General features: G+C 39.1%; 2 protein-coding genes across 4 annotated transcripts in view; both read right to left on the bottom strand.

Moving 5' to 3' along the window:
- Positions 1–13,757, bottom strand: part of rad23ab (RAD23 homolog A, nucleotide excision repair protein b) — a 25,903-nt gene extending 12,146 nt beyond the window's left edge. The window contains exons 1-4 of one of the 3 annotated variants that reach the window (XM_008277321.1): positions 13,746–13,757; positions 10,545–10,547; positions 3,772–3,949; positions 505–586 (exon numbers count right to left, since the gene is read on the bottom strand). In XM_008277321.1, the coding sequence (XP_008275543.1) occupies positions 505–586; positions 3,772–3,840 (151 nt within the window). In that variant the 5' untranslated portion in view covers positions 3,841–3,949; positions 10,545–10,547; positions 13,746–13,757. The remainder of the gene's footprint in view (positions 1–504; positions 587–3,771; positions 3,950–10,544; positions 10,548–13,745) is intronic. The other 2 variants (XM_008277322.1, XM_008277323.1) reach the window with 2 other exon arrangements.
- calr3a (calreticulin 3a) lies at positions 4,989–12,452 on the bottom strand. Its single transcript, XM_008277320.1, has 9 exons — positions 12,266–12,452; positions 11,322–11,423; positions 9,936–10,139; positions 9,621–9,715; positions 9,316–9,525; positions 8,870–8,983; positions 8,559–8,702; positions 8,278–8,370; positions 4,989–5,835 (listed from the first exon to the last, which is right to left on the bottom strand). The coding sequence occupies exons 1-9, from the start codon at positions 12,357–12,359 to the stop codon at positions 5,605–5,607; spliced, it is 1,287 nt and encodes a 428-aa protein (XP_008275542.1). The 5' UTR covers positions 12,360–12,452; the 3' UTR covers positions 4,989–5,604.
- Positions 13,758–15,155: the final 1,398 nt, after the last annotated feature.

The following is a 15,155-nucleotide window of genomic DNA, read 5'->3' on the forward strand; positions in this document are numbered from 1 at the left end:
ATAGATAGATAGATAGATAGATAGATAGATAGATAGATAGATAGATAGATAGATAGATAGATAGATAGATAGATAGATAGATAGATAGATAGAGATAATTTTCTAATTACCTACTTGATTCATTTTTAAGACAAGAATTCTCACTACTGTTTAAGTGCTGAGGTGACTTTAGCAAACTAATGAGGATTGGACAGCTATTTTTAGAGGTCATCATCTTCTATGCTCTCCCACCTTTATCACTTAAGAGAAGGCTATTAAAGTGACTTTAATTCATACAACTGATCTACATAGTGTGTATGATTATTATTAGTGCCACTGTTACAATTATAAATATGTATAATATATATATAAATATACCTTGAGCAATGATTTTGAAAGGTGACTACACACTTGACAGAGAAAATGTCTGGGTTGTTCCCATTTATTATTTTTAGGAAACAGCTGCCAATTGAACAGACAGAGCATTTTCTATGTCCCTAACTTGTTTCTGTCACACTGGCTCACCTGCATAGATGAGTTTCTGTCCTGCTGAAGGAAATGCATCTTTTCCTCTGTCCTCCTCTATTTTCTCCTTCAGGGTTTTCACCTGACAAACATCCACAGATGAAGCATTAATATTCCTGAGAGTGAAACAACTCTACATTACATCATGTCAGTAAAAACTACAGCAGATCAGGGCCTGATAGTTGTTACCGGAAACACCTAACCATCATATGTTACAGCAATGTGTTAATGTTCAATGGTTAATGTTCTCTAGAAAGTAAGCATTGAGCCCACAACCTGCCTTGAGTCAGTTTAGACAGATTACATATTCGAGTTTCTGTCGAAAATGTTTCACTAACAAGATAACACGAAGCTGGCTAATGGCTCGTGGCACTAAGTTGATACACTTTAAATAGAAAGACAATGTCACAACATCTACTCATGACAAGTTAATAATAAATGCACAGGGAAATAAATATTCCTACAAAGTAAATAAATATGGCTATAAAGGAAGTCCTGCAATAAATAAATGTGACATTATGAATAAAATCCCCTAAAATAAATAAACGTAGTCCTTTAAAAAATATAATTTAAAAAAACACATTAATTTAATTATTGTATTTTATTATTTATTTCTTTGCTATATTTCTTTGCTATATTTATTTATGATTAATATATTTATTTTCTAGAATTATTTATTTATTTAATATTGTGTAAAATAAAACAGCATACCATCCTTGTTCTGTGGACTGACTGACCTTTTTTTAAAACTAATTTCTTTACACAGAGTATCCTATGCAGACATTTTTGTTCTTATCTTGTTGGTTGTCTGACTCACTTATGCTAATGTTTTAATATTTAGTATTCATGTTTTGGTAAGCTTGCTTTTTTTTTTTTTTTTAAATAAAGCACTCCAAAAATGTGCATTTGCTTCACCACTGTGGACAATGATGTGTAGAATGATGTGAATAAAGGAACTGAATTAATTTTAAAATGAGTTTGAAATACAACAAAAATGTGGAAAACTTGACAGTGTTAGTAAACTTTTCATATATTCTGTACATCACTGTTTTGTTTTTTTTGTCAGTGTCAGTATGACAAATACAATCATCCTCAAATGTATTCATACCCTTCCATTAAAGAAAAGGCAAAATTAACAATAGTCACTCAAATAACTGGAAACTGAAAAAATAATTTAAAAAATTGCTAAATTATAATTTAGTGAAATAAGACATTGCTTTTGAATTGAGGTTGAAAAGAATAATTTAAAATAAACAAAACTGTCCCAGACAAATTAGAGTACTTTCCTGATGAGCAGTGGGCCAAAATCAAAATACCTGTCAACAGGTGCAGAAGTCTGATTGAGAGTTACAGAAAACACTTGATTGCACTGATTGCCTCAAAGGATTGTTCAACAAGATATTTTTCCTTCTTTAATGGGAGGATGTGAATACTGTATGTCCACAACTACTGACACCAGCACTGCTATATTTGGGGAAAAACAACACATTTTAAGTAGTGTATAGGTTGCGCATGTTTTTCAGGGAATATTAGGTCAGACAAGATTCAGTTTTGTTTTTTTTTTTTTGTTGCACAAAGTTCCAATACAACAAAATACAGCTCTAACCTGATGGTGCAAACAGAACAAGGTAAGCAATAAATAAGAATAGCAGAAATAGAAAGAAGAGATGCAACAGCTCAGGAAGTGAGAAGGATACTATATAAAGCCAACTTCTATGGACGACATCCTGAAACCAACCCTCGTTCTCAGTATGAACTTGCAAAATGAAACTTATCTAAAGAACATGAAGAGAAACCTGATCACTATTGGGGGCATATTGTTTGGTCAAACATTAAAGATATACCAAAACAATAGCTGATAACATGACTCCCAGGCTGCAGAAATAAAGGGAAATATTCCAGCATGATAACATGTACAGCATGCTGCCAAATTCACACAGGAGTTTTCAAAGAACAAAAAGGTGAAAACCGGGACTTGACCAAGTGTGTAATCTGACTTGAACACTTTTTGGCTTTTTAAAGCAAAAGGTAGAGCAACACAACCCCTACAACAAAGAACAGTTCAAAAAATAGTCTGAAAAAATGTCTGAAAAATCTCTTGAGAAATTTGTGGAAATTTAAAACATATGTGATTGCACATTTTGTTGTATACTGTACATGAATATTTGCCCAGCATTTTGTTTTGTTTTGTTTTTCTCATGTAACAGTTATCATTAGAACAAGATGTTTAATCTTTTTGTTTTACAAAAACAACTTGCAGCAGTCTCTCCGGGTTCTCCGGCTTCCTCCCACACAGTCCAAAAACATGTTGAGGTTAATTGGTGATTCTAAATTGTCCGTAGGTGTGAATGTGAGTGTGCTTGGTTGTCTGTCTCTAAGTGTGGCCCTGCGATGGACTGGCGACCTGTCCAGGGTGTCCCCTGCCTTCGCCCTAAGTCGGATGGGATAGGCTCCAGCCCTCCGCGACCCTAATGAGGATTAAGCGGTGTATAGAAATGAATGAACTTGCAGCAGTTTTATACAACTTCGTGCCACTGACTATGATGGTCATTGCAATTCACGCGAGAACACTGGCAGGATACCTTGTTACTTCAATAACACTATATTTAAACTTGTTGGAAGTTAAAATATGAGGGGGAAAAAACGTCAAAAGGATTTGTTTTCTGTCTCACAAAGATCTACTAATGAGTTTCCTTATTTGTTCATTAGCGGACAGGAGGTTTAAAATACTGCACCGTCATTCATGGCGAGATACCGAAACAAGTCAAACACTGTCAAGCCCAACATCCCTTCACATGATACATCCGCTTTCTGTTTTCAAAGTACATTCTTCCTGCGGCTACAAAACCTTTTAAGATTACCACGAAAGCCATTGAATTCAGACGAAATACTGACACAGCACGATTTAGTCAATGAAACCCGTTCCACCGTGGTTCTGATACCAGGGACGTGTACTTTGGCACGATTGTAATTCAGTTGCACTTTTACTTTGAAGGTAGGGCTGTGTGCTCTTCCGCGCGCTGACTCCAGCTGTATAACCTCGTATGAACTCCTGTCCACTACTGCGTGCCTGCTAACTTGACTACCAGCATATTTGTCAGGTCGACGTTACTTTTTCAAATACGTGAAAGAACTATGTCTTTTGATGAAGTGCGTATCTTTCCCCGGCCATGTCCTCTCACTGGGCAGCAGTACCGTGTAGCTCAGCCTGTCTGGGAGCCCTCCCGGCCTCACCGTGTTTACTTCAGCCCGTTAACTTCTACTCACCGTCACTTCTGGGTCTATCTCTATTTTGAACGTCTGCTGTTGGAGGGTCTTCAGGGTTATCGTCAGCATCTTTCGATGTAGGAACGGGAGAAGCTGCTTTCAAAAACAGTGCAGTCGGTGTTCTCGACTGAAGCCGCTCTTTTCGCACAGTATCTATCGGGTCTGGATGTATGTGTGACTCAGCGGTCTAGGTGCCGCGGAGCAGGCGGGACACGGACGCCATCTGCTGTCGTAGGCCATGTATGGCAGGGTGCCGCGTTCAGGTGCTGTCGGAAATATCCACGTCGGAGGCCCAACACAGTATACAACAGGAGAGAGTAGGCTCTGTGATATCACTGAAATTCATATTCACATTTTTTGTTTTTGTGAACTACTTTGCATGTTCATCTTTTATCTCTATGGACAGTCCTCCTCAGCGTGGACAGATGTTCTGCTATTCTTTGGAGCCTATTTTTTCAGAGATCAAAATTGATATCCCGATTCCAGCACAGCGGGTCCAGCCGTACAGTATGCTGTCTGCATACATTTCTTATTACAATGTCTGAATGTAATTCATTATGAGCCCTGTATTGTGAGGCCAATTTCCTCAAGTAAAACATGTCAGGTATTAAAACCTTATGAGCAGGGTTTATCAAAGGGCAGTGCTTCATAAAGTGAATCTGAAGGGCAGCAAGGTGATAAAGGGAACAAGCAAACATGAAAAACACATTTCTGCTGACCAAAACGTATCTCTACTGGATAGTCTTACTTCTTCAGGTATCTAAAAATAATCTTAAAAATCTGAATTTGTCTCTACCACTACCTGTAGACATATACAACCAATATAAGTAATCAGTATTTTAAGAGATCACCAGCTTTCGTCCATTAAGGGTCACCCTAATTACATTGTGGGAGTCACAAGCAGCAGATTATTGAAAAGTAATGATAAAAAATTAAGCGGCAGAGGGTAAAATATGGGTCACGTTTGTGTTGTTGCCACTGTACTGAAACACAGGTTCCATTTTGGCACAGCAAAAAAAATCTATCGAGCATCCCTGTTAAAAAAAAAAAAAAGGATTCCGAATGAACAATTCTAATAAAATAATGAATTCATATAACATGCTTGTTTGTTCACCACTCTATCGCCAGTGAATCATTCCCTTCACAGCACAGTGATATAAAACTAGGGGCATTCTGTCACCCACAAGTCCGACTTCCACTGAAAACAGACGATGATGTTTTGAGAGAAGCTTCATTTTATTCACTGAAACTTAAACAGTGTACGCCCAAGATAAAGTCACTCATTCAGAGACAGACACACACACACACACACACACACACACACACACACAGACACACACACAGACACAATGAATGTAATGTCTGAATAAATTATGAAGGGGTCACTGCAAAAACAAACTGTACTACATTGCATGAGAGAGATCAAAGTGCACAAAGCTGACATCACACACCCTCAATTTACTGGACATCCCCACAAAGGAAAAACATGAACATGAATTGGCTCTCTGAGTAACTGCAGGATGCACACACACCATGACACCTGCAATGTGCAGTAAATCACCTTAAATTAGAAATTTTGCAACCAAAGCAGACATACAAACTTAAGGAAAAACATGTAAACCCTTCTCCTTCTCAAATTTGAAGGTTTAAAAAAGCAACAAGAGGATCATTAAAAAATATATCTGACCTGACCCCATCTTTCACCCCTTCCCCATTCCTACACCTGAATAAAAGGCTGCTGTATGAAAGGCCAGAGTCCAAAGGGCTTTTGCCAATTTTCTGTGGTTAGATTGAAGAGGAGCACACAGCAGTCCATCAACCGGCTCCTCTCCTCTACAACTCATCCTTCTCTTTGATATCCTCCTCTTCTGTCCCAGCGTCCTCCTCCATCTCCTCATCATGCTTACCATCTGCTTCCTCACCCTCCTCCTCGTCATCTTCCTCATCGTCCTCCTCTTCCTCTTCCTCATCACCTTCAGTGTCCTTTTTCTTGCTCTTCTCCTCCTCCTCCCTCAGTTTCCTCTCCATGTCCTCCTGCTCCTCCTTCATCTTCTTCTCTGGTCCCTATGTGGGTAAACAAGACAATTTAGAATCATGTTTTTGACGAGTGTTTAGGTTAATGAACACATTATGCTGTACATGAAGAACAGAAGTGATGGACTAAAATGCATTGCACCTGCAGCATGAACACAGTTTAAGCTTAATGGCAGCATTCCTGTACAGTGGCGTGAATCACAAGAGTGTTGACATCAAGTTACTAGTTTGTCCACTGTCAGCACAATACTTTATAAAGTCATAAATTCTATTTATGTCAAGCATGCCCAGTCTGAACACATGCTAACGAGTTGCACTGTGGTAAGATGATGTCCAAACTGAAACTAGTGTGGAATTGGACTGACTCCAAGACTTAAGGTTATCTTCCAAATAGAACTATTTTCTCTGCTTAATTCTTGATTGAGCACAAGATCGAACCATATCTTCATTTAACGGCCGACCTATTCTACCATGTGGACTAGAGCTGATGCTCAGATATGACTGCTCACATAATCATCACATCAGTTGTTAGTCTCATACATTTACAGACCACCTTCTGAGCTAGATTATGAATAGTCCGCTAGCAAGCCATCACATCTCTGAAGTTACAGAACATTTTCAAGTAGGCCATGTTTGACCCTACTTAGCTAGATGAGGATGTAGAATTGGGACAAAAGTCCTTATCCACTGCCATGATCTGAGAGACCCAATAATGATGCATCACTGTAGTGAGTTCAGCAGTCTCCGTGTTTACTAATTTGACGATGAAGTACTTTCTATGGGTTTATGTTTCTACAACAAGTATATCTTTGGGGCAGTAAAAAATTTTACGGGATCCCATTTGGTATGTGGCACCGAAATGAAAGAGGTCGGGTACCAATTAGTGAGGATGTGTATTGTTTACTATTGTCCGAATTCAATGTGTGTTACATTTTCAGACCTGTTCCTGTGCAGAGTTCAGCGCAGCTGGTAATAAGTAGGACAGTTATTACCATTTAATCAGTATGTACTTCAATAGTATTGAAATAAGGTATTTTAAGGTATTTTTGCTTCCCTGCAGAGGTTTACTGCTCCATTAGCAGCTCTTGCCATAAAGCAATCACAGTAGACTTAGCCCCAGCTCCATTTAGAGAAGCTGGAGGTAAACAGCAAGATCAAGGTGCTTGAATATGAATTGTAAAACTAAATGTCTATAATAAAAATTCTTTCCTCATTATCTCCTAACTGTCATTTCCTACACTAGTGACCTGCAGTGGTGTCTGACACATCTTTCCCCCTTTTGTCAAAATTTGGAACACCCCCTCCCCAACACGCGACAGGACTGTCAGTTGTCACGACTAACAAATATTACGTCCTGATGTGCCAGTTAGTTCAGAACAGCAAGTGTAATTCTGTAGGGCAGAAACAATGATGCGATCCCTAGCCGGAGTCCCACTTCCAATGACTGTTGACAAACAAAAGCAAATAAGTCCTGCTACTGGGAATCAAACCCTGCGTGGTGAAAATCGTAGGCAAGAAATTTGGGCGACTTTACTTCCAAATGAACACCTCTAAGTACTAAATATTTTTCTTTTTTGTTTGTTTGTTTTTTTAATAGAATAGTTTTTGAGTGGTTTTTGCTACCATCTAATTTTCTTCTCACTGTGAGCTTTTTTTTTTTTTTTTTTACTGTAGTATGAAGTACTGTACCACTTCTGTGGAAACAGCACAAACACAGTTAGAATATAGGGAGGCCTCAAAAAAAAAAAAAAAGATATAGTATGACACAGAGCACCATAAAACATAAAAAAGAAAAAATGTTTAATTTTCTTTTATTTATTTTTTAAAAATTATTATTATTATTAAATGCGAGAGAAAAAAACTGAAATTAACATGCACAACAAGTCCCCACAGGTGTTGCAAATACTGGAAAAACATGGGGGATGGACATCCTATAAAAACTGCACTACTTGTCTCCTACCTGCTCTGTGTAAACACTGCCTGCAGTTCAGTTGAGAAGTACTTGAATTTTTAGAATGTGAATGTTGGTTGCAGCTGATCAGTCATGGTTTCTCAGTTGTGCTGACAATGTAGATTTTTTTTTTTATTTTTTTTTTAACAGGTGCAAACAATTTCTTTTTGGCAAATTATTAAATGAGACATGGAGAAAAAAGTGATTTGGATTAAATATCACAACTTTAGCTTAGATTTGGGTAATTTTACTTAATGGAACAGCAGGTCACAAAATATTTGTTCAAGGACCAACGAAAAATTGAAAATGCAAAGGTTCTTTGGATTTAGACTGTTTTCATAGTTGCTGGCTGATAAATTGAGTCATTTTGGTGATTTTAAAAAAGGTACCATGCATTTCAAACTACCAGTGGGTGTTGGTGTTCAGAGGGTTATACAAAAATCAAATATGAACTAAAATACTGCTTTGTTTGGTGTTTATTAGCCTCTACGTACTTATATGCATACATATTACAGTCCTACCTTAGTAGCTCCCCAGGTTTCCTTCCCAAACTCCTCTGCTTCTTTGACATCATCAGTGATCAGGAAGTTGTCAAAGATGGTTCCAGATTTAACCTTTGAAGAAACAAACCAAACATGTTAACATTATTTATTCAAGAAAATTCAAGAAATTGCTATTCTACTTTCCTTGACTTAACTGTAGTGCATGATCTTTCCACTTTGACTTGAATTAAACAAGCCTGAACATACTGTTATCATAATTTAGTGATTACAACTCTAAATAGTTGAGTAGTTACCATTACCTGCCACAGATCCAGACCCAGTACTCCAATGTTGTCAAACTTGTACATGGTGGGCTCATGAGTGTACTCTGGATTGTCTATCTCAGGGTGGACCCATGCTCCCTTGTAGTCAGGGTTGTCAATCTTCTTGGGTTTCCACTCACCCTGCAAAGATGTCATAACCGACATAAGGACTAATGGTGGCACTGGTTATTACATGATAAAAGTAATGCCTTCAGAATATAACAGACATTCAATTTCTCATGAACACTGGTGATCATTCCTTTTATCTATAAAACTCCAGGTCATGTCTTCAGCAATGCAAGCCGTACCTTATACTCTGGGTTGGTGATCATGGGAGGTTCCCATTCTCCATCCATGTCCTCATCCCAGTCATCAGGTTTCTTGGCATCAGGGTCTGGGATGGTCTCTGGCTTGTCCCAGTCCTGGAAAACATCAGCACTTACTCACTAAAAATATGATGCTATGACATGATGCAAAAAATAAAACAGTAATGTGACTTGAGCCCTGAATACGGATAGCTAAATTAGCCTGATTGTGTTGTTGTAAATGCTCAGGAGTGTAGTTTATAGTGTAGCCTTTTCTTGCAAGATATGAGTTTTGAGCTTAGCGAACTAGCTTTCATCACTAATACTCATTGTGCCTGAGAATACTAGTGAGTATGTTTCAAAAGTTGCAGGAGTTTCAGATATTGTACACTGTTCAAATAACTGAGCTGAAAACCCAAGTCATGATATGTGAAGATCTGATTTCCTACTTCAGGCTTGGAGTCGCTGGGATCATCGATCTTGGCCCTGTCATCCCAGTCAGTCGGCTTCTTGGCCTCAGGGTCCTTAATCTTCTTCGGAGGTAGCATGTCCCAGTCGTCCTCCAAGGAGCCAGATTCCACCTTCTCATTGTCGATCTTTACCTCGTATGTCTGGTCTGGATTCAGGATCAGTGTGTATAGGTGGGTCAGCTCATCATCCTGGAATGAGGAGAAGTTAGAGAGTAATCCTTTTTGAATTTATGTTAACTAAATACAGAAATCGACATCATTCATCAGGCCTAATCCATAGCTACCTTGCATTTGACGTCTTTCTTAATGAGGTAGTTCTGGCCCTTGTAGTTGAAAATCACGTGAACCTTCTTCGTGCTGTATCCACAAATGTCAGGTCCTGAACACACAGGTCACATTATGTTGTTTCCTATATTTCCTTTATTTAGCATTACAGAAGAAGCACAGTAACGACTACATTTCAAGCAGCTGAATATCAAAATAAATTGTCAGGGAAATACATCAGGCACCCTTTCAAGTACTGTCCCCTCACTTGGGCCTGGCCACAGTTGTGTTCTGTGGTTAGGCCACAGTGCCTCTACCGGGCAAACATGACTCACCGAACATTATGTAATATTGTGAATCTCCATGCATGTCGCTCTGGTCGAGGTCAGAGGGGAAGATCTTGACATAGCCGCCTCCACAGTCAATCTTCTGTTCATGTTTGACAGTGAACTGGATGACCACGGGCTTTCCTTCATTGCTGAAGGGATCAAAGCGGGCTGACAGGGCATAAAAGCGGGCATCCTGGCTGGTCTGGAGACCTGGTGCAGGTGTAGATATGAAAACAGAAATGAACGGCTGTTAGCAAGGAGGACACAAATCCATGACTTTTGTTTGTGACTCTGCATTATTTTCTTCTTGACAAGGTTTCCTTAGGAAAAGATTTGCCATTACTATCAAAAGGGACAAAACAAATTTGTATGGCATTTAACCAAACCTGGACTGACAAGCTGTACAAATCTGACAACTGCAATTAAGTGAGTAGACTATAGTAAAACTTTATTACCCTCAAGGGGCAATTTCATACAGAAACCTCCAGGGCTGAAAAACAAAGGCAACACACAAGTGTCAAAAACTGCAGTTTCTTAAATGGCCACTTGAGGCTGGTTCCAAAAGTGAGTTAATTCCCAATGACCCACATGTAAAAATGTCAAACTTTACAGCACAAACTTATGCAATAAATCATGGACAAACACTACACTGTCATAATGAATCATCAGAAGAAGATGTGACAACACCTGGGGTAAAAGTTTTAAAAAGCCAATGGAAAATAGGAAAAGAACAATCTGTGTCTGTGAATTTTACCCTGAGGAGAACTCTATGCTGTACATGTGCAGCATGCCGTATCTACATATTCCATGCATACTCACTATTGCTCTGCAGTGTAGCTACCATGATGACGGTCTACACAAACACAGGAATGTGTGCAGAGGGATCCGTGTAGGCTCACTTAAGGACACAGGAAGTATATCACCAGCCTTACTGTGTATAAACTGGTTTGTGCAATTTTAATAAAAATGTGCTTTGGGAACTGTAGTCCCTGCAGTACACTATCAACTGGCATGATTGCAGTAGACTTTTAGTGGAATGGATGAAATTTTGTCTTGAAGAGAGTTTTTGTGTCAAAAATGCAGTTTCATTTAAAATATTTCTCAATTCATTTGAGTACAATCAATGCAAAATTGTATTCAGTGCAATGAGAGTTGGGGGTGTTGGTAAGGGCTCAGTGGCAGCTTGAAGTTCCAGAGCAGGATATTCCAGTCCTGGAAATAATCTTGAGTGTTCTTGCCTTTGAGGTAGTTGTACTGGGGACACTTCATACAAACAAGCCTGTTTTACATGCATTTGCATGAGAGGTCACCTTCTGGAACAATCTGAGACATGCTAGAGAACCAACTTAATGCAAATCCATTTTTATCTCTGATAAAATATAGAAGAATTACCTTTATCAGCCTCAGCATCTCCATAGAACTTTCCAGCACTCAGTTTCCACTGGCCGTAGTCTGACTTGTGCTTCGACTCGAGCCAACGGCTCTTCCATCCATCTGAAAGACAGCAACTCACCTGGTTACTCCTGCTGGGAACACCAGATCACCAGACTACATTAGATATTTACTTTACTGCTCCTCCCTACATACTTGGAACTGGTGCAGTGTATTAGGAGAAAAACACCTCCATTAGACGACTTCCTAATAGAAGTGTAAATGTGGAGAACAGGGGATTTGGTGAGGAGGGAGCGTCATTTACAACTTTTCCGCCACCAACTGTGGTTCACTCTCTATTTTAAACGTTTGTATTACTCAAATCGTGTCTTAACAGTTAATTGGATGCTTTTTAAAACATTTTTATCGAAGTTGTTCTTTTTTATTCCCACTGCTGATGCTCACCGAGAGCACAAAGTAAGAGTTTTTTAACCATCAAAAGCGTGACAGCAGCGCCGCAGTGAAACTGGACTGACCTGAATAACTCAGATAGGGTTTGTCAAATCAAAAGTGAAATTATATTCAGACAAGGATGCAAACGCTCGAAGTCACATTCGATCGCATTCACATTGATTGAATGAATTCAGACAAGTTACATCCTAAAACTAATATAAGAACATTTTCTATACACTTTCCTGCTGTATTAGGCTACTTTAGCTAACAACCTCACCCTAACACTGCCTAAGAGACACAACGAGGCCTAGCGTTGTTATAATGGCTTGAATCGGTGCAGGAAGCTTATTTTAGTAGTAACGTCCTTCTTAATGGCCAGATATTAAGTTGGCCTTAAGGAAATGAACAAGTGATAGGCCTCCTATTCAACGCCGCTCAGGCAGCCACTTTCTTCACACAGTCATGCATATATTATCTAGGACAAGAGGTCAGAAACTGCACAAATACTGCACCTCCATCCAGGAACTGCTCCTTAAAGTAGACCGCAGCGTCAGTGGTAAAAGCTATCGAGGCCAAAAGTGCAAGAACGGCCGCTGGAAGCTTCATTTTGGCAGCTTCGGTCCGGTGGCGGGACGTACGGAGCACTGGTCCGAGCTCAGGCAGCTACTGAAGCTGATGGAAACGTAACCGGAGAATTTCAACGGCGCCGAGCGCTGCACAGATGGCCGCGCCTGATTGGACGAGCGATTCGCCAATGAAATTAGACCACGAGTTACGTTTCGGAAACGCTCGTATGGCTTCGGATGAAGATCGGAAAAATTGTTCCGCTATCCAGCTGTATTCAGGAACTACGGGACAGAAAGCAATGATTGCCATCTGAAAATAACACACAGCTCGCTTCTCCGTGCACATAATATAAAGAGGTTTAAAGTCCGATCGGCTTTCCGTGATATTGGGCTTTAAAGTTGAAGTCTTTCGCTTGGACTGCAGACAGCTGTTGAGCCAAAAAGTGATCGTGTGCGCAAAGCTGCCTGACGACCATGGAAACAACCATGCCCATGTCTTCACGTCCTTATTTTACCTGATTTGTGCCCTTGATTATGACCAACTCTTTTTTTGTTTGTGACCGATCTAACTCATTTATTGCAGCTCCTCACTTGTCAAAAAGAGACTGCTGCACATAAAGTGTGACTGAAATGTTAATATAGCATCATAATATTAATAGTATAATTGTATTTATTCGTGAGGGTTATGTTTTAAAGATCATAGCCATTATGATAATTGCAAACAAGATGATTTCTTTGTCCACATGTAAAACCCATCCGTAATTCATGATAATTACAGTCTAAGCAAGGATGTTAGACACACCAGACGCATGCAGCAGACACATCTGACACTACTCTGGTATTCCCTATAACTGTCCTATATGTTAACCCTGATTAAGCTGCAAACATTTTTTGGTCTTTATTATATGGTCACAAGAAACGTCACAAAGATTATTTTTTGTTGTTACCACAGACATACAGTTCTGTGTATTTACATGACAGTTTGATCCAGATAAATGTAGCTACAGATGTTTAGAAAGCGAACAATGCAGCTCAAACATAAAGCGCACATGCAGTTTATAGCAGACAATCACTGAAATTGGAACTGGACTAGAATATCCAAATCACGCTGTGATGGAACTCAGCTTAATCTTTTTCAGTATCACAGCATCACCAAGTCACATCCAACTGTAAAGAGCCTTCATCAGACAGCGCTCAACAAGCAAAAGTAGAATGTCTTTGAACTTTCTTTTCTTTAACAGCAGCTGCATCACACAGCAGCAGATCCATAGGACCTGTACACTGAGAGGGACTGCGCGCATATTACACACACACAGCGGGGAACTCCACTGATTTTGTGACGTGTCACTGGGATTGTTTGCAGCCTTAGAAACCATGATGTTTCCTTGCACAGCAAACAGCCAGGTCACGGCGCCGAGCTCAGGACGAGCGCCTTCAGAACTGTACATTTTATTGTAAAAATATAGTTTTGTCGGGACACTTTGGGGGGCATATTAAGTAGATCATTAGAGTTTTCAGTTTTGCTCGTTAAATACAATGATTTGCAGTAGTGGCATTAAACCAAGCATGAACTGATCTAAGCACTGAAGCAAATAAAAATAAGGCAACAGTCAGCCTATGGAAACAGTTTAATAAACTCAGCCTTAAAGCTACTGTAGATAGTTTAGTTCAATGCAAAGATATGTCTATTTCTATTGATGACAGGAATTTCAGTGTTTTCTGAACCATCAATTAAATGCAGATGATAATCACAACAAATGATTTCCTACTGCAGTGTGTTTGGGTAAAGGCCTGTATAATTAGAGGATTGCATTATTGTCCTTTAGTTCTTCACTGTGATGCAGGTGAACGTTTTTTTCTGCCAGTTTATTGACCATGTTGCGTCATCCCAATTAGTAAAAGGTAAACAGCATACAAATAAAATAAAAATGAGAATGCTTTGACTTCACCTAAGTAGTATCTGGATATTTAGACATTTAGCCTAGATTTAATTTGAGCTCTAACTTTAGAATAGCACCAATACAATGGACATTAAAGACATTTTGCTGAAACAGCAGAAACCGCTGTTGTCACTCTGGACAATCCACAGAACACAATGTGTGCAGTTTAAACTAAAACTACAGGTGGCCATGACTCAGATGGTAGAGCAGGCTGTTCACTAATATACCGTTGGTGTGCAAATGGGCAGACCTGAAGGGTTGAAGGGGAAGACACGCATGGAAAAGTGTTCACAATATGGAAAACCATTTAATTCACCAACATCACGTTTACTATGTCTACAACACACTGACAAATTAAAGTGTCTCTCCAGTTATGGATTTAGCCTCTAAAAATTAATCTCTGTGTCAAAGTTACACATGTAGAAGTTTTTTTAATGACAATGATCTTTTCCTGCTGTAAACTGTTGTAACTTCACTGTTGCTTCTTGAATGAATGTGCATCCTTTTCTCACCTGCTTAAGCTTGAGCACACCAGCTCTACTATGACTGCGCTCAGACACTTCTAACTACTCTGTGCTACTGAAAATCAGTTCTGTTTAATGAATAATGATACAGTAAGCTCATCCCTCAAAGCTGACAGGATTGGTAATTTAGGTCTGTTACTTATGAGACCATGGAGGTCTGAAACTGTGTTTTTGAGTTTATTTCAAGTGCACTGCAGTTTCAAGGTAGATATGCTCAGCCATTGTGTTGCCTGTTTATTTTGCTCATGATGTGTGTTCTATCATATGAAAAGGTCATACGGACATTTAACAAGATTTATTTTTTTCAAAATAAAGGCTTTTATCGAATGGGTCTTTCAAGTTAATAAATTATATTTAAGTTTACATACTGAC

The sequence above is a fragment of the Stegastes partitus genome, unplaced genomic scaffold (assembly GCF_000690725.1).
Source record: "Stegastes partitus isolate 25-593 unplaced genomic scaffold, Stegastes_partitus-1.0.2 Scaffold95, whole genome shotgun sequence".
Lineage (NCBI taxonomy): Eukaryota > Metazoa > Chordata > Actinopteri > Pomacentridae > Stegastes > Stegastes partitus.

Bases quoted from the DNA above. Each gene is read 5' to 3' on its own strand.
- calr3a (XM_008277320.1), bottom strand. From the start codon at position 12,359: ATGAAGCTTCCAGCGGCCGTTCTTGCACTTTTGGCCTCGATAGCTTTT. The intron at 9,716-9,935 runs GTGAGTCATGTT...CTGTGTGTTCAG, and splicing joins ACAATATTACATAATGTTCG to GACCTGACATTTGTGGATAC. The intron at 8,371-8,558 runs GTAATGGTAACT...GTTTCTTCAAAG, and splicing joins TGGGTCTGGATCTGTGGCAG to GTTAAATCTGGAACCATCTT.